The sequence below is a fragment of the Ambystoma mexicanum genome, chromosome 6p, assembly GCF_040938575.1.
Source record: "Ambystoma mexicanum isolate Mex_15411 chromosome 6p, UKY_AmexF1_1, whole genome shotgun sequence".
NCBI classification, from domain to species: Eukaryota; Metazoa; Chordata; class Amphibia; order Caudata; family Ambystomatidae; genus Ambystoma; species Ambystoma mexicanum.
In genome coordinates, this window is record NC_090935.1 from 1,253,839,348 (window position 1) to 1,253,858,487 (window position 19,140).

A 19,140-nucleotide genomic window follows, 5' to 3' on the forward strand; every position below is an offset into this window, starting at 1 on the left:
CCACAGTCTTGGAGAGTATAGACAGATCCTGTGGGTGGGGAAAAAAAACATTTACTGACTGCAGTCTGCACAGGGCATGAAGTCAGAGGTCTTTGCCGGAGTAGCAAAACTTGAGTAGCAGTGTTTCAGAAGCAAACCAAGTGTGCTCTAAAAAAGAACTGATTTCATGGGCGCAGCACCTCTATATATACTGGCCCTGACATCATTTCAGGTAGGGGGTGTGCAAAGGCGTCGGAGGAACAGACACAGAGCTGTGCTACACACCTGGTGGGGGAAACCTTTCCAAAGATTAGCAATACTGGAGACAGAATGTCATAGATGAGGAAATCATAGGAGAAAATAATCCATTACAAAAATAGATTTGTGGCTTGCAAATACCTATCGATATCCTGCTGGTACCATTGGATGATATGGAGGAAACATTATATCCAGGCTCTAGGTGCCCTGCAATGTATATTATCAAATCTGCATACATCAGCCAAAATAACACTGTCACAATGTTGGAAAAGCCAAGAGGGGCAGGCATTTCAAAAGTGGTGGTGTGGGGGTTGAGGGGACATATCTGGAAAACAGCAGCAACAGAAAAAATGACAGCCATGTTATTTGATCAGTCTCCAAGATATTTACGTACTTGGTCTTTTTTTTTTTATCAACTTCTGTAGAGACAATCCTCACTATACGTTTAAACCATCTCCACTGCCACACTTCTCATGTATATACAATACTGAATTGTGGCTGCTAATATGTGGCATGGGAGGGCCAGTGATGGATTGAGCTGCACAGATGTTTTATCTGCATATTATATTATTCACAGTATGTGGTGTGACAGGGTCAGTCTCCTGACCCTGTCAAGAGGAGACGGGAACCCCTCTCAGACTAGGGTGGGAGGCCTACCAGGGTGGCAGGGGGAGCCAGCCCTACCCCAGAGGGGGATGGTGGCAGTTTGAAGGGCCCCAATTCCTGCCCCATTTTAGTGCCAGTTTGCTTGTGTAGAGTACCACTATCAATCACCCAATACCTGTCTCACGCAGTGCTGGTCAGTTTCTTTCTGTCTTTTCCAGGAAACTACATGGCCATGCGCAAAAAGCGTATTAAAGCCCAAACACCACCCAAATATTAACACAGCCGAGGGGCCTGGTATCAACTCACTGAAGCCGGTTATGGCCTGAAGGGAATCCACTCTGCAACATAGCGCAACAGAACATCACAAAAACGAGCATGCGTGCAGAAAGCTCCAAAATGCCTAGAGACATTACGTTCACCTGTTATGGAGATGAGGAACAGCTCTGCAGCCAAACCGAAGGGCTTAAGAGAGCCTGAGATACCCTCACACAAACAGACGAAGTGCATTAATCATGAGCACAGGCCACTATTGCAAAACCCAGATGAACCCACACATGAGAAAAGGTCAGGGCTTAGACCTACTGTTTATGTCTTTTGCCGATAATACCACCTTCCGGGATGTAAGAATAGGGAAAGATTGACCCTTGGGACCAGTAGGGTAAGATAGCCAATTGGGGAAAGAAAGGGAATAAAAGGAGACATGCGAAGCAGGAAGTTGTGGGTTGCATAGGAGAAGTCAGAAGAGGCAGTGGTAGGCCACGAGAGTAGGCAGGGGGAAGGACAGTGCAGCTGAGTGTGGAGGATTATTCAGGTGAGTTCAACATGATGTATTGGTTGCTGAGAAAAAATGGAATTTGAGGGTGTATCAGCATGGGTGTGAATGGTGTGGTAGGGAAGAGTAGGGAGTGAGTGAGAATCTGACAGAGTGAAAGGAGGTGTGGTTGAGGGTCAGAGTGAAGTAGTAGTGTGGAGAGGGAAGAGCAGTAGTAGTGTGGGAAGAGCAGAAGTAGTGTGGAGAGTAGTAGTGTGAAGAGTAGTGGCAGTTTTGAGAGTAGTAGAATTATGGAGTGGAAAATAGTGTGGAGAGGGGAGTAGAAGTAGTAATGTGCAGACGGGGGAAAAGGAGAAAGTAGCAGGAAGTAAGATTAGAGGTTGGCGGTAGATAGGGAGAGAGAAGGGAGATGGTGGGTGGATAAGGAGCTAAGCGATGTCGAGTAAGGTAGAGGGACAGAGAAATATGGTGAAAGGAACACATGGTAATAGAATGACATGAAAGAGTGGGGTCTGAGTTTCTGGAAGTCACAAACCTTGAATCATCCTAAAGAGGAACCCTTAGATTGTTCCCAGAGGAAATCTATGCAGCTAAGGTGTTTGCCTTTAGGCCATCACGAGAAGACACATAGCTTTTAGGCAGTCAGGGTTACGGATCCCTAGCACCAGTCTGGAATTAAGGGATGCCTTGGTTAGGGTGGGGATGCCCAATCCTAAATTAGAGAAAGGGACACCCTTACAGCCCTTGTCTAAACATAAAAAAGATAAAACCCTTGAACCATCTCTGGGAGTTGGTGTACTCGAGGCCATCTGTGACAGTGGAAAGTGTTGATTTTCCTCGGAACTAAATGAGGCCTTTATTTACATCATTAACATAACTCGTATCTAAAAAATGTATTCTCAAATACTTACTTATCTACCCTTAAAAATGTTAAATACAAATCTTAAAAACATTGAATGTGCTTATGGTTACGTGCAACACTATTCTAATGTGAACAATAGAACACATGTATGTATGTAATCTGGATTTGATAAAGACATACCTGGGTTTTGTGAGGCGAAGGAGGAGGCTTTTCTGGTTTAGGAATACTGTCAATTAATTCAAGAATTCCTTTCAGTTTCTGGTCCGATATGCGCACAGAAAGTAAAGGCAGCTGTCCATAAACTTTAAATCTGTTAAAAAAAGTAATTTCATTACAAATGTGCTGCTATCAAAATCATGATGTGCATTGCTATTGTAGTAAGTACTGCTCTGTGCAATATTAGTACCATCATAGGATAATGATGGGGGGATAGCCCAAAGGCAACGCTCTTGTCTTAGAAACAAAACACCACAGAGCAGCACAGGTTTGAATCCGGATCCCACGCTTAGAGGGTGGACTGTGTCAAGAAGCAGGATACAAAATGCCAACTTAATTATTTCATTTCATTGCACTGTAACAATGATAAATTGCAGGCTTCAATCATATAATCTTTCTGAACTAGTGCACACAGCTAGCAGGACAAACATTCAACTAATTCACAACAAAAATAAATATGCTTTTTGGATCAACTATTAAACTCACATCGATCTTTAAAGATTGCAATTAATTGTCACGAAATAATTATGTCTAAGGAAAGTACTTTGTTCAACGAGCCTGCAAGGCAGCAAACTAGCAGAACAAATTACTTACCTCTCAGTAATGTTCTTCTTGATGGATTATTCAATGCGCCCACAGATTTCTCAACTTAGTAATGTATTCGCCAGGCAGTCACTCAGCCTGGTTGCCACCAATGACTCTGGATGCAACGTCGTGGATGGAATATATGCAAATAAATGCACCCCATGGGAGCTATGTTCTGTCTTCCCTTCTTACTAAGCCACTGATGAACTACACAACTGCAAGAGGTGTAGAAGCCATCCGTAATGGGGGTAGGTTGGGAGTGTATCGTTGAATCTGTGGGAGCAAGGACTAATCCATCATAAGCAACATTACTACAAATTGAGAAATGTGTACTTCTAATGAATTGCTTCTTAACACAGATTCCTCATTTTAGACTCCAAAAGCAGTACACGACTTGGAGAAAGAAGGCGATAAACAACACCATACAGCTGGCTAACTCTGGGGCACTGTATAATTAAAGCAGCCATCCCGACCCAATAAAGAATCCAGGCAGCAATGCTTTGCAAAAGGGTGCAGAGAAGCCCACATAACTGCTTGATAGTTATCAAGAACAGGCCTACCCCTCTTGCAAGGCTCAGGTAGCTGTCAGGCCTCCGATATAATGGCACATACTTCCTGTCCACATTGGAGCACTCCGGAATTTGTCTCGGGAGGATAGCTCAGGGGCAACATGCTCGCCTTGGAAGCAAGACGACACGGAGCAACACAGGTTCGATCCCCAGGTCCGCGCTTAGAAACCGCTGGGTATTAAGCGCGTTATAAATAACCTATCATATCAAAGGACAAACAATCTGGATAGTGTCTGCTTAGCAACAGCCCAGCCCATCCGGGCACCAGCGTAACTAACAGAACTGGTCATCTTCCTTATGTCCCTTGTCCAAAAAACATACAATTGTGGGCTCCCACAGTGTCTAGAGGGGGAACCCTTTTCTCCACCTTAGATGGAAGAGGTGGAGCGTAAAAAATAGTAATAATTTTCGGAGAAAGGGTAAAGTCTGACAACATTGGGAAGGAAGGACTGTCACTCTTAGAGCTACCGTGTCCTTGGAGAAAAAAAACAAGGTAGCAAGGTTGAACATATTGAGCCTGGAGATCACTCACCCACCTAGAAGATGTGATGGCCACCAGTTAAATCACATTAAGGTGCAGCAACCCTTAAATTACAAATGCAAGAACCACCATGAGAAATGTCCAAGCACAATTTGAATCCCACACAGAAACCAACTGATAGAGCAAACTGGTTTGACAATCCCAGGAACAATTGCCTAACAGTGGGGATGGAAAAGAACAAGCCTTGTTCAGTGGTCCTTATGAAGCTCAAAACAGCAGACAGGTAGCCCAGTGCTAGTTTGAAAGCCTTGACAAACTTACCTCAGTGAGAAAGGGAATTTAACAAGATGAAGAAACTGTTCGAAGAATTTTATCTGTTAGAAGCCCTATATGTCGGGAATGAGCAGAATTTCAGCCACTTCCATAATAATTCACAAGGTATGCAAATATTTGGCTAGGGCACAGGAAGCATTCGCAGCCCATAGTGGCAGGCTTCTAGATGCAAAAACATACCAACCCAGGGTATCACCATTTCCTTCCCCTGTCCGGGGCATGACAGAAAGGCTGAAGCCTTGCACCCTGCAGGTGATATGATATGATAGGTAATTTATAACGTGCCTGCACACAAGTGTTTCTAGGCGCGAAAGATGGGAGAGATCTGGAGAGGGGAAAACAGCTGTGCCCAAAGGGGTGAAGGAGAGGGAAAGGTCACAGCTCTGAGCTGGAGAAGAACACTGCTTACCGTGGCAAAGTAGGTGATCAAAACAGGGAAGGGGGGGAAGGAATACACCAATGAGTGGTTATAAAATAAGAGAATGGGGGAGTGTGATCAAGGGGAGAATGAAGCAGATTTGAGTGCCTGGAGCTTTGGACAACTCCACATATAGCCGACACTAAATCTGGCTTGCTGAATATCCTCAACCCCAGAATTTTGCTCAAGATGAAGCACTGCACCAACGTATGAGATTTACGTATGGGGTCAACGCCTGAATCGAGGTTTCTGGATGCACGACATACGCTAAAACGCTGTCAGCAACTAGGGCCAGTTTATACATTACTTAATGTCCCCAATATCTATATGTCCTCATTCTTCCGTATGGCCCGGGCCAGAGGCTCCAAGGTTAAGGCAAAGAGAAGCAGCAGAAAAAAGTAGGCAGCCCTGCTGTGTACCGCGACTCAGGGAGAATATCGATGACACCACCCTGTTAATTACCCCCCCGCTGTTCTGTTTCTATGAAGCGCTCAAGCCCCTGCTGTCCATTTCAGACCCAGGCCTGTTTTTGCATGACTGTCCTCATAATCATAAAGGCCCACTCAACCTTGTAAAATGCTTTCGCAGCATCAACTGATATCATGGTGGTGTGAAGAATCCTATGGATCCCTCACTGAAACCCTAAAGTTGCCTCCCATGTGGCCAGGGAAAGGCAGACACTTCTTGATCCGGACCTTGGGGTGGTGTACTGCCGGAGGATCACCTGGGAGGAGACAAAGCCCAGGGTTATGAGGAGATCCTGTCGGAGAAGACACAGTATTTGTCCTTTAAAAGAAAGTTCCTTTCTGGACTGCCAAAACAGGTAATGGCATATTGCCATTATAATGCCCCTGACCCACATAAGATCTGTGACCTAGGGTACAAGCTCTGTTCAATCTGAGCAAGCCTTTATTAACAGAAAGACCATTCAAGATATCTCCGGATAAACACCCTCTTTACTTCCAAAGGTATAACGTAAAAGGATCCAATGTTTTCCTCTCCAACAGCCCATGCTAACAAGCCATCTTTTACTGATTTTATGGGAAATAAATCTCTACTTAAAATTAACTCAATTATTCAAAGAAACACGTTTGCTGAAGGGGTCTACAAGTCCCATAATCCCAGGAGTACTTGGACAAGGAAGAAAGCTGAAGAGGCATGCAGTTGCAACAGTCAAGCAATTAAGCTTAACAGCCCACACCTGAAAGAGCTTAAGAGGCATAAAAGGCTCCCTCTGGTGAGAGGAAAGAGCTGGAACTGTGACGGGAATGCAAGCTGTAGCAGTAGTAGTAGTAGAAGAAGAAAGAAGGCACAAGGCTGGCATACCAAGCAGAAGTGGGAAAACAAGAGGGACGCCGGAACGTGGAGACATCAGATTTCATATGCTTGTTATGAGAGGGTCCTGTTCCCTCAAACTCTGAAGTGCAGTGTGAGCCTGAATGCCGTGGTTGCTGTGTATTGAGCATTTTGGAGACTGAGGCGAGGAGCAGTTCTCAAGCGGTGGGTCTCAGGAGCGAGAGCGGGCCCAAAAACAAGTGGCCTGACCGAAGACACCTTCACAGATGAAGGGTGTGGGTTCCTAAGAAGCCAGAAGCAGTAGAAGCCATGGCAGAAGTTGTGTGTTACAAAAGCCGGTGAGTGAAGCACGGTGTTGTAATACGGATGTACGTAATTATTTTGAATACAAACATTTCAAAGATGAAAATGTGCATTTTAAAAGTTTGTATTTGAAATAATCAAGCCACTACTAAATGGCTTTTCCACACCCTGCTCTCCCCTCCCCCTTTCTTTGTTTTGGCGGCACACCTCACCGTATGCCGCCTAGTCCCTGCAGCATCTGTTCCCTTCACTTCGGTGGATGTGAACCGGCGCTGCAGGGTCCTTATTTCCCCCCAAAACTTTGTTATTTTGGATGTGGGGGATACACCCGCCATCCCTGATTCCATTATAGCGAACAAGGGTGCAGGGCGAGCCCCCTGCTTCTGTTGCTCGCTAAAATGAAACCAAATAGTTTAAATGTTCGGCATTTTCCGCTGTACATAATTTTGGTAAAGCTGAAATCTGAACATTTCAACCATTCGTTTTTTTATTTACAATATTTTCGGTTATTACCATCTAAACCATGCACGAGCATTGCCGGCAACAGTATCCAGTTCCTTATTGACCTGCATATGATTTAAAGTAAGTTGAAACTAATACCGGAACAAAGGAAACGTAACACTTGCGTATAATATGAAAATCCTTTACTCGCAAGTAAAGCAAGCGCTGCGTAAACCCATTGTTCAACCTTTAAAAGACTGTCCCTATCTGAAGGAGTGGTTGCATGTGCCCAATTGTAATCCCCAAAAGAGGACTGAACGCTATACTTCACCTTATATGGGAATACAATTTAATGCTAAATTTTATACTCTGAAAACTAAATCAAGAAGTGGTCGCGTGTGCCTCATTGTGACTCCTAAAGAAAGACTGAATCTTTTTCTTTACTTTAACATGGCCTACCTTTCAAGAAGTTATAAAGCGTATATATATTTGAAGAAGAGAACATGCATTGCCCAAGCCAAGAGTCTCGCCATATTGACAGCATACTGACAGCATATAGACAGCAAAATCAGCCTTTCTCAAAGTTGAAAGGCAATGAACAAGTTACTTTCTTACCTGGTAACATTCTTTCGATGGGATGTTCCAATGACGTATTCCACATCTATGACAGGTAATCACCACAGCTGTGCTGCTTTGGAAAATTTTCTGCGTCCTGCTTACGTCACCCGATGTTATATGTAGGACGCACGTAGCCTCAGTTGTAGTTTTTTCCCCAGAACGTGTGGCACCAATCTTCTGCCAGAATGACTACAGAAAGCCTTGCGGAAACGAAAGCTGCAATTGCTTAAGAAATTCTGTAGAGGGGCAGTTAGGGAGGGAGCGATGTGGAATACGTCGTCGGAACATCCCATCGAAAGAACGTTACCAGGTAAGAAAGTAACTTGTTTTTCGAAGGGATTGGTGCCTCTGACGTATTCCACATCTATGACAGACTCCCAAAGCAGTACCAACGTTAGGAGGTGGGAAAATATTTTGAATTTTAGAATGCCCAATTACATTGCAGAATAGAGGACCGCCTTGCCAAAGGCCAAATCTTGCCCTTGGATAGAATCCAAGGAGTGGTGTTTAACGAAAGTATGGACAGAGGCCCATGTGGCTGCTTCACAAATGTTACGAATGGGAACACGCCTCTGCAGGGCAGTAGAGGCAGCCACACCTCTAGTAGAATGGGCCCGTAAGGCTACCGGAGGGTCCTTACCTGCCAAGAGGTAACATTCAGAAATTTTCAATATAATCCATCTAGACAAAGTCTGTTTAGTAACAGCTTGTTCCAAACGCGTTCCAGCGTATCCTACAAAGAGTTGATCGTCCACTCTGACCAGGGACACACGTGAGATGTAGAAACTTAAAGCACTCCAACCTATGGAGCCTCTCCTCTTCCTTACAGGGATGCAGAGGAGGATAGAACGCCAGAAGAATGACCTTCTGGCTTAAATGAAATTCCGACACAACTTTCGGAAGAAAAGAAGGACGTACCGTAAGGACAACCCTGTCCTTATGGAACACAGTGAAGGGTGGCTTAACGGAAAGTGCCTGCAACTCACTCACTCTGCGCCCGGAAGTAACCGCAACTAAAAATACAGTTTTCAAGGTCAACAGTCTCAAAGGGCAAGAATGTAAAGGCTCAAACGGAGCTCGCATGAGGAATTTTCGACCAGGTTCAAATCACAACCGGGCACCTGGAAAGGTGACGGTGGGAACACATTAGCGAGCCCTTTCAGAAACTGAGAAATCAAAGGAATTTTAAAATAAGAACACTCCTCAAACAAGCGCTTAAATATGGACAGCGCCGCCAGGTAACCCTTAATGGTACCCACTTACAGGCCCTTGTGGGCTAACAAAAGCAAAAAAGACAGAACCACAGGAATGGCACATGAAAAAGGATCCACATTCTTAACCCTGCACAAGTCGCAGAACTTTCTCCGACGGCAACGGTACAGGGACTTTGTTGCTGGCCTTCTGGCCAAAAGCAACACCTCCATCACGTCTTCAGGGAGATCCCAATCCTTATACCTCAACCTTTCAGAAGCCAAGCATGAAGGTTGAGGGACTTGACCTCTGGATGGAGAACCTGACCCCCCGCTCCCGTGAGAGCAGATCGTCTCAGTAGGGAAGACGGCGTGGAGGGCAGATGGATATGTCGAGAAGGTCCGGGTACCACGTTCTCCTGGCCCATGCCGGAGCAATGAGGATCATTCGGGAACCGAACCTCCGTAGCACTTGCGAAATGACAGGGACTGGAGGAAACGGGTACAGCAGTGGGAAGGACCACTTCACTACGAACGTGTCCCCTAAGGCTCCTCTTGCAGGAAATTCCCACAAGCAGAATCTTTCGCACTTCCGGTTGACACTGGAGGTGAAGAGATCCACTTGTGGGGTCCCCCAAAGGGCGAAGATCTCCAGGAGAATCTCCCGAGCCAGCTCCCACTCGTGAGAGACCGTGCTCTGCCTGCTCATAGCGTCCGCCGCTGCGTTTTCGTCTCTGGCCAGATGAACTGCCGAGATCGAAACTTCCTGCTGGATGGCCCAGAACCAGAGCTGCATCGCCTCTCTGCACAGAGGGAGAGACCCTTCCCCCACCTTTTTGTTGAGGTAGTGCATGGCCACTGTATTGTCCGTCAGAATCAGGACAGTCTTCCCCCACACAGATGGCAGAAAAGCCTTCAGGGCTAGCCTGACGGCCCTCAGCTCCAACAGACTGATTTGGAGTCTGGACTCCGACGGAGACCAACGACCGCTGACTGTCAACTCGTTAGCATGAGCTCCCCATCCCATGAGGGATGCGTCCGTCACGATCGTCACCTCTGGCCAGGGTAGACAAAATGAAGCCCCCTTCATCAGATTGCCTTCGACGGCCCACCACAGACGATCCTGCGCGACCGAGGGCGGCACCTAAACGGGATCCGACATCCTGCCGAAGGACTGTGACCACTCCATCTTGAGAGCCCACCATAGAGATCTCATCCACAGCCTGGCCTCTGACCCCAGGAGAATGCAGGATGCCATGATGCCGAGCAACCTCAAGAACTCGAACGCCGGGAGACTCTGGGCATGTTGAAACTTGCTCACCATCTGCAGAATGTGATGAGCCCTCACCTGGGGAAGAAAACACAGCCCCAGGGATGTGTCGAGCACTGTTCCGATGTACTGGAGCCGCTGGGTAGGCGTCAAGTGGGACTTCTTTAAGTTGAGGGAGAAGCCCAGCCTGTGAAGGGAGTGGCAAGTGACTGACAGATGATCCAGGACTTGCTCGGGAGAGCGCGCCCTGATCAACCAATCGTCCAGGTAGGGGTAGACGTGAATTCACCCTTTCCTGAGATACCCTACCACCACCACCATGAACTTGGTGAAGAACCTCAGGCGGAGGTCAATCCGAACGGCAGGACCCGAAACAAAGTGCGAGTCACCAACCGCGAACCTCAGGTACTCCTTGTGCTTGGGATGAATCGGCACATGAAAGTAAGCGTCCTTGAGGTCGAGAGACACCAACTAGTCCTGAAGTTGAAGGGCCTGGAGGACTTGAAAGAGAGTAACCATCTTGAACTTGTCCTTCCTGAGGAGCTTGTTCAAACCACGCAAGTCCATGATGGGTCTCAATCCCCTGTCTTTTTTCGGGATCAAAAAATATGGGGAATACCATCCCTTGTTCCTCTCTGCTACAGTTACCAGTTCTATGGCGCCTTTCTCCAGCAGGGATTTGATTTCCTGCGCAAGGAGCGTATCCCGACACTTCAAAGAGAGAATCCCTGGTGGATTGTCCTGAGGCCTCTGCCTGAAAGGAAGACAATAGCCATGGGCTATGATCTCCAAAGCCCACACATCTGAAGTAATAGCACAAATAGTATCGAAAGGAACCTCCCCTCCATTGCTGTCCCCTAGGACGAAAAGGCGTAGGTTGGCGAACTGCAGTGCTCAACGACTTCGCTGCAGCCTTTAAGGTCTGCAATCTCTCAAGGCTCTCGTCAGCCTTGCTGCCAAAAAGATGGACACCATCAAAGGGCATGTTGAGAAGCCGGACTTATACGTCAGGAGCAAACCTCCGCAACCACGCAAATCTGCGCATCATTGTGCTTGCCGCCATGGACCGGCTGACACAGTCTGCCATGTCCAGACCCGTCTGAACAGATTTACACATGGCATCCTTGCCATCCTGAATGAGGGAAAGAAAACCTTCGCGTTCCTCCCCTTCGGGAATATGTTCAGCCGCCAAAGACACAATTCCACAGAGTGTGAGTGAAACGTGCTAAGGCACACACAGAGTTGGCTGCCTGGAAAGCCATACCCACTGAAGAAAACACTTTCTTCGCCCAGCCATCAAAACCCTTGTCGTCTCTATCAGGAGGGATGGTAGGGTACAACGCCTGCTTTGCTGGGGCCGTAGCCACCTGCACCACCAAACTCTCGGGAGTGGGGTGTGTAGTCAAGTAGCAGCGGTCGCTACTGGCTGGCCGGTATTTTTTAGGCAACGACTTGCTCACTGCTGGGAGACTCTCCGGAGCAGTCCAAGCCGCTGCCACCCTTCTCTGTGAAGCCATATGGAATGGCAACACCAGGTCAGTGGGTGGACCTTGGTCAAGGATATCTGTCAGGTCATCCTGCAGAAAATCCACTGATGGCGCAGACCACCCCAAGTACTCTGTCACCCTCGACATGAGGCGCCTGTACGAAGATTCAGCATGCGTACCAGGCTCAGGCCTACCAAACTCGACCTCCGGGGAGGTATCAAGACCACTGGCGTTGTGCAAAGACTGACGCAGGTCTTCCAACTGACTATGACCCGACAAGAGTTCATCAGGAACCTCATCAGGAACCAAACCTTCATCAGACCCTTCATCCACCTCAGAAATATAATCCAGAAGCTGGAATGGGGGCACAGAAAAAGGCACAAACACATTTTTCGACTTGGCCAGGGCCTTCCTCAGGGGTTCCACCGGTCTCCAGGGTAACTCTGATAAAGCCTCCTCAAAAGGCGTCGACAGAATCGACGTCGCACGCGGCGCAAATGGCTTCGACACAGGCCTCGAGGGCAGTGCCCCGAGCGTGTCCTTCGACGGCCTTGGGCGCCAATGGCGTCGAATACTTCCTCGGAGGCTGAGCCTCAAGAGAGTCCCTCGATGGACATGGCGCTGATGGCGTCCACGTCTTCTTCGAAGACCTCACAGGTCTGACGGTCTAGAGGGCGTTGAGGACCGGGACCTGGAGCGGGCATGGCTAGAGCGATCCACCTTGTCCGATCGGGACCTTGACGGCTCCCGATGATTGCCCCGACCACCTGAGCCCAAAGGCGTGTGAACGGCGGCCCTAGCACGTTCCCAGCCGGCTTCTTTCGAAGGCACGGACGGAACAGAGCCCTGCGATTGGAAAATCACCAACATCTCCGTACGAAATGCATCCCATTCCGCAGGAGAAGAGTGCTTGTTGGGACAAGCCACCCACCGACGGGCAGAGTCCTCGGACAAGGACGGGGAAGGCGACCGGTGATGGCGCTTCCGCGAGTGCCTCGAAGAGGCAGAGGAATGGCGAGAACCACTCTGGGACCGAGACCCCCTGGATTTCACCGACGACCCAGAGAGTCGCCTCTCGAATCGTCAGTCGAAAGCCCAACAGATTTCGACTTTCGGGGCTTGGAAACCTTACCGACAGAAAGCTTCTTCCGTTCCTGCAAGGCCTTCAATGTTGATGACGGGCAATCATCACAGTCATCCGTGGTGTGGTCCTCACCGAGGCACCAGAAGCAGGCGTTGTGCGGGTCCGTAAGTGACATCTTGGAACCGCAGTCCCGACACTTCTTGAATCCCGACCGCGGGGTGGAAGACGAAGACATGATATCTTCTCAACTAACACGTTCGAAAGAACCGATAGAATAACTCAGAAGAACAGAGGCGCGCCAAGATCTCTGAAGCGAACAAGTTCACGGAAAAAACGGAACTGAGGCTACAGGCGTTGTGTGTCCTACATATAACATCGGGCGACGTCAGCCGTCGGAGGAGGTCGTCGAAGGAGCATATCGACGTCATCGATGCAGGAGCTGAAAATTTTCAGTCGGAGGAACCAATCCCTTCGAATTAACTGTTACTGTGAAGATACTAACAGTTCAACTGGCCTAAGATACAAGTGTGCAAGCATTATCTGAAGCCGAGAGAGTGTCACCAAAGCTTCTGGGTAATTACTTGAGCTGAAAGCTAACAGAAAGGAGCAGGTAAAGTTGAAGAAAGGAAAACTGGCTGATTGTAAAGAGTATTTTGTAGTGGACCCAACCCATAGTGCCAAAGAATGTAGAAGGCAGAGAGAAGTAAGTTTTAAAGACAAACCCAGGTTGTTATCATGGCTGACAGACAGGAGAGGCAAAGAGGCTGCCCCTTTTGATGAGAGATATTCAGAGGAAGAGTACCCTGCCTACTTGAAGGTGTTGAATTCCTTTAAAGTATATCTTGTTTAACCCTCTCTAAAGTACAAATCACTGAAGCTGTGGTAACAGTCCAAAGTACTGAAGCTGCAGTGGCATATCTGGTTGTCAGTAGATGCAACACTGTAGTAGTATAAACAAGGTGACATATGATACGGCATTTATAACGCACCTATAAACAAGTGTTTCAAGGTGCGGAGTACTATGAGACAAAGGGGACTGTTCTCATAGTGAAACAAGTAGAAATGAAGTTGTTGAAGTGGAAGCAGAAGCATTGAGGTCATCCTGACAAATATACCATTGTGAATTCTAAAACTGTAACTAATGAACTACAATTAACCAAGAATTGTGTATCACCAACAGTTGTGAATATTGCATTTCTTTTGAATGGTGGAAAGTCTTCTTGAGGAAGTGATAAATCATTGTGGTTGGGATTACCATTGGTGCTATTTGGTGCAAGTTGAAAATGAATATTTCACCACATTGAAGAGACTGGCTATCATTGGAACTTTGGTTAACAACCCTTACTTTGACTTTGAAACATCAAGAATTGATTTAAGACATTTGTTTCTTTGGTTGAACATTTACAGAATTGACTTTGAATCCTGGTGAAGGGAAATTACCCAGGACAATAGAAGGTTGTTCAGAAACTGTGAATGCTGTTCATGTCATGTTGTATTGCCATATATTTTCTTTGTGTATTTGTTGCTTAGTGTGAGGGCCGGTTATCCTGTATTAGAGTGTGTTCGCTTAGCTTTGGTTACAAAGGGAATTCTTCAGCAGAGTAGGGATAGCAAGGCATCTTTGACCCTATTTCTTTTAAGAATAAAATGGCATATTATGATAAATCATCAAACAGTTGTCCGCCTAGCATTACTGACCCCTCACAGTGGAGGCTGCATCATTTCCATTTGTATTAGCTATAAGATTCAACGTTTTTCAAAACATTGTCGGCCCCTTCAAGTCCTTTTATATAACCAACCTGGCCGTTATGCACAAGCTTGGGCAGGACTGTGCTTAATCACTATGCTAGTACACGGACCTAGATTTTCGCATCTAGGTTTAACAAAGATATTTGTCAGGAAGGGAGTGAGTGTGCCACTGTAGCCCTTGTAAAGGCTGTGGTAAAGCCCTCCTGCCCCAGTGCCGACCCTGCCTTAAGCCTTGATATAGCCGCAAGCACTTTACCTATGGGGGCGTTTAGTGGAAGCTTTCTTCATCCGTCAGCACATCATGGAGCATGTTTCTCCATATATGCTGCTCTCATTGTGGGTCTGTTCCGGGCTGCAAAGCGCTGCGTAAAAACTGGCACATTGCTTGGAGATCACTGATGGGCTAGTTAGGATATTGCCACTTTCACTTTCTATCTTGTAGACTGTTCTGTCTGCCCTTTGACCTCGCAATCAGGTTGCCATTAAAGTGCGAGCATCGTCCTTCTGCTCATAAAATTTCTGTTTCAAGTAACTGAGTTGAGCTAAAGGCCTCCTCTTCCAAATGTCGTTAAGTTCCTTCCTTAGCTCCCTGACCTCAGCTACCAGTTCTTGCAAGTCTTTGCCCTCCCTCAAGGTGGCTTCTTTCCTTTTGATTTTGCGTTTTAAGTCAATTTCTTGCAGCCCTCTCAACCTTTTGTTTTGCTTTCCCTTCTGCAATTAGCACGCCTTGAGAAGGTTACCTTAGCTGCCTCCGGTACTGTATTATAGCAGACTTCTCCAGTGCCATGGAAGAAGTCTTTCATTTATGTGCAAAGCGCTTCTTTAAAGACTGCATATCTATACAGCATATTATTAAAAATCCATCTCTCATCAAGTGGTGCTTGTGGTTGCAGGTCTAGCCTCAATCCGCACCATATCGTGAACTGACCGTCCCACAATGGTTGCATCTATGATTGCGTGTTCCAGCGCTGCATCTATCAGAATGTAATCAATGCGTCAATATGTCTGGTGCGGTGGGGAATAGAAGGTGAATGCCTTAGATTGCGGATGTGTGGTCCTCCATACATCGATTAGATAAAATTCTTGCAAAAGGGTGCATACATTTTCCTTATCTGACAACAGAGGGGGATGTGTCCCTCCCCTAAATGACCCCCAGTATAACATTGGGTGCTATTTTGCATTAAGGTCCTCTCCCCAAATGAGTAGTGAGACATCTGGAGGTGTCTCACCCGCTAGTCCCAGGGGATCTGTCATCCAGGTGTCCATGACATGGCCATCGCTATTGGAACCAGTTCCTGGGGGTGGATCAGTGCGGGAGGATCACCTGGATGAGGGGGCTTCGGGAAGTGGAAGTGGGACACTGAAGGGTGAGACGCAGTAGCCCCTTCTCTGCAACACCTTTTCCCCCTCCTACCAGGTAGGATACCTAGAAGCTCCCTCAGCCCCCTTTTTCAACACAAACACTTTCTCACAGACAGTTCACCGTGAGCAGCGACAACGAACTAACACTGGAGCCGTATACCTGACATGTCCCAACACAAGGGTCAGGTAGAGTCGGGCAATTACTGATAATTACACACACCTGACTTAATTTACCCTTCCCCAACCGGATAAAAGGCGGAGCAGGAAAGCACACTCTGAGCAAGGCAAAACACACGAGGAAGCAACAGTTCCGAGATGGCAGTTTAATACGAGAAAGATGGCAAGACCAGAAGGGGTCGCAAGGAGGGAATTGCCATTGTTCTTTTCAGAGGAAGACCGGGAATTAAAGCTGAAGAAAGGTGCATTGTGTGTCGTATGTACCAGTGGCTTGACCACATAGAGAGCTGAGGTGGGGAGGAGCGATTGCCGCTGTGGTATTGTCCTTGGCGGTATTGTCCTTGGCTCCATAAACCATAAGTGTACCCTACCCTCTTGGTTCAATCTGATTTAAAGTAAATTCTGGGGGAGCAAACAAACGACAATTTCTTTTCGAGAGTGCTATAAATTGTCCCAATTCTCTAATGCTGGCATTTGTCCTCGTTTTAGTAAGATTGAGCTGGTTTGAGGGAGAAAACAACAATCCTATATTTGACCTATAATCATTGAAGGATTCAAAATCATAAGTAAAGTACTCATTCGGAGAAGTAATTTAGTTCAACACATTTGTACATTTTCTAAAAAACTTTATATTGATTTCTTCAAGGTATAGTGCATGTATACACATAACAGAGATCATTCAATTTCATGATTCATTGTGCAAGAAAAATAAGAGAAACATAATGAAATTGTTTCAAAACATTAGAACAACTTGAGAAACACAAGTTAAAATTACAAGTGTGCGTCTAAATATAATCCAACGAAAAATACGGGGGGGACGAAAAACACACAACAAAACTAGGGGGAAACTCAAACGGTAGTTGCCCCTGGGTGTATGGGAAATTCTTCTCTAGTTGGATTCCCTTGATTCCCTGTATGGATAGGTATGACTAAAATGATCCTTTGTCCATAGGGTTGGCTAAATTTATTTTCTTTGGGCTTCAGTTTTGCCCAACCTGTGGGTCTTTGTGCGGTAAAAGAATTATTTGCCTTGGCTCCGACAACAAAGCCACTCCAAAAAAGTCAACACAGCCGGTGGGTCTGGGAGACTGATCGCAGACCGGTCTGTGTTACAACCAAGGTGGCAAGCGGCAACCTTGTATGAAGAAATCTTCAAAGAGGAAGGCTTAAGGTTTTTTTGACAAGGGGCGCAAATACAATTGAATATCGAAGGAGTGACTGAACTTTTGAAACTAAAGTGGATAGCATATAAAGTGGTCCAGCGCCACGTGGGTGCTCATTTGAAAGGTCTCCGTTAGGTATCCAACTGACAGTGTAAAATTGTGAACTGGGAAATCAAAGGGGTCCTGCAACGAGACAAGCCAAACCCTGTGCACATTTGAAAATCTTCGATTGCTAATACGAACTGTAAATTGTGAAAAGGGGATCTGAGCCCAGAAGAGGGGGATCCGGGGTGAACCGTGAGTCACCCGAGAAAAACTATTGCTGTGGCTAATGTGAACCTGACTGAGGGATGCTAATGAATTGAACGGTGACTGGTCTGAGCCCGGCTGAGGGAGACTAGTTGCATAAAAGGGGATCTGAGCCCAGGTGAGGGGGGATCCAGGGTGAAGGAACTGAAACTGGTCTGAACCTGGCTGAGGGAGACTAGTTGTATAAAAGGGGGTCTGAGCCCAGAACAGGGGGATCCAGGGTGAAGAGTGACTCACCTGACTTGCATATCTTTGAAAGAACCTTTAGTTTGTTTTTGGTACATCAGGCCCTCTGAATCAAGAGACTTTGATAACACAAGAGACTGAAGGTCCAGATGGGTCCTGATGTTGGCAATGGAACTGTGTCCTTGTGCCAAAAAAGCCCAAGTGTGTGCTATGCTCGCGTGAACCGTCTTGTCCCTTGCTGAAAACGTGGGGAAGGGAAGCCCAACGGCCTGAACATCCTGACTTATCATTTTGGGAACACTTCTTTCTTTTTCATGAACATTCCTTCACACCATTTGTAAATTTGCAGTAAGGATTGGCAACAGTTTTTTTTAGTATAGGCCCTTTTATTTTGATGAGACTTGACTAGGACTGATTATCATTATTTGATGGTCGTAGCTTGCTCCCATCTTAGATTTAGGTTTAGATAGGCGTTTATCACACCCTTGATCGGGTTCAATAAACACCCTTGAACTGTGGTAATTTGTGTCCATCTTACTTTGATACCATGCGTTCCTTACAGTTCCGCCTTTCTCCATTTCTCAAGAAATGCAAAAACATCTCTGCAGAAGGGGAGCTGCTGCTGATTGGGTGCATACACGGAGCCTAGTTTCACTGTCTTTGACCTACTGCACCATTTATCACCAAGTATCTCTCATCTGCACTCCTGTAAATGTGTGTGCTCTCCAAACCCAATGAAGCCAGATATAGTATTGCTACCCCAATCTTTTTCGTGGGACACGAGGCTCAGGTGGCTTCACCCAGGCTCCTCCATTTCATGTTGCTGAAAGGTTTAAAGAGCCTTGAGAACTGCCAAATGTTCCAGGAAGTTGATGGGCAGTGTAGTGAAGGAAGTGAGACCCCCCCCCCCCATCTGGCGAGTGAGGCGTTTGTAGTTGGGATCGCCTGTGCTGGTGGAACACGGAAGGGTTTTCCCTTTAGCAGGTTGTCCCTGGACCACCTGCGAAGAGCCTGTAACAGGATTAGCAAAAACAAGCACTAAATCGTCCCACTGACCGCTTGCCCGAGACCATTGTTACGCTAATCCTGCATTGGGCGCATGCACACATGTGGAACCAAGTTAATGCACAAGGCCATCATCCGAGTAAATGCATTCTATGCGTACAGTTATCTGGCGACCGGCCTTGTAGTGAGGTACTTGCAACAGCATGTTTTGTACTCCCTCATTTGACGGGAAAACCCGCTCCTCTTTTGTCTTTAGAATTTCTCCCAGAAATTGTTTTATTTGGCTGGGGACTCAGAACCTCCAAGACGGAAGGCCAACTTAAACCAGAATGAATCTAAGTCACTGGCTAAATCTTTCAGTGAGCTAATAGGAGGCAAGCATCCTTGTAAAGCAAGAACTCTTCAGTAGGGAACCTTGAGT

General features: G+C 46.7%; 1 protein-coding gene across 5 annotated transcripts in view; it reads right to left on the reverse strand.

Annotated features, from left to right (window-relative positions):
• The window catches only part of VPS13A (vacuolar protein sorting 13 homolog A), a 2,994,934-nt gene that overhangs the window by 2,157,195 nt on the left and 818,599 nt on the right, over window positions 1–19,140 (reverse strand). For all 5 annotated transcript variants that reach the window (XR_011280366.1, XR_011280367.1, XM_069625905.1 and 2 more), the window contains exon 23: window positions 2,658–2,787. Coding sequence is in view for 3 of the 5 variants with exons in the window: in XM_069625905.1 (XP_069482006.1) it covers window positions 2,658–2,787 (130 nt within the window). In the remaining 2 variants the exon portion in view is untranslated. The remainder of the gene's footprint in view (window positions 1–2,657; window positions 2,788–19,140) is intronic.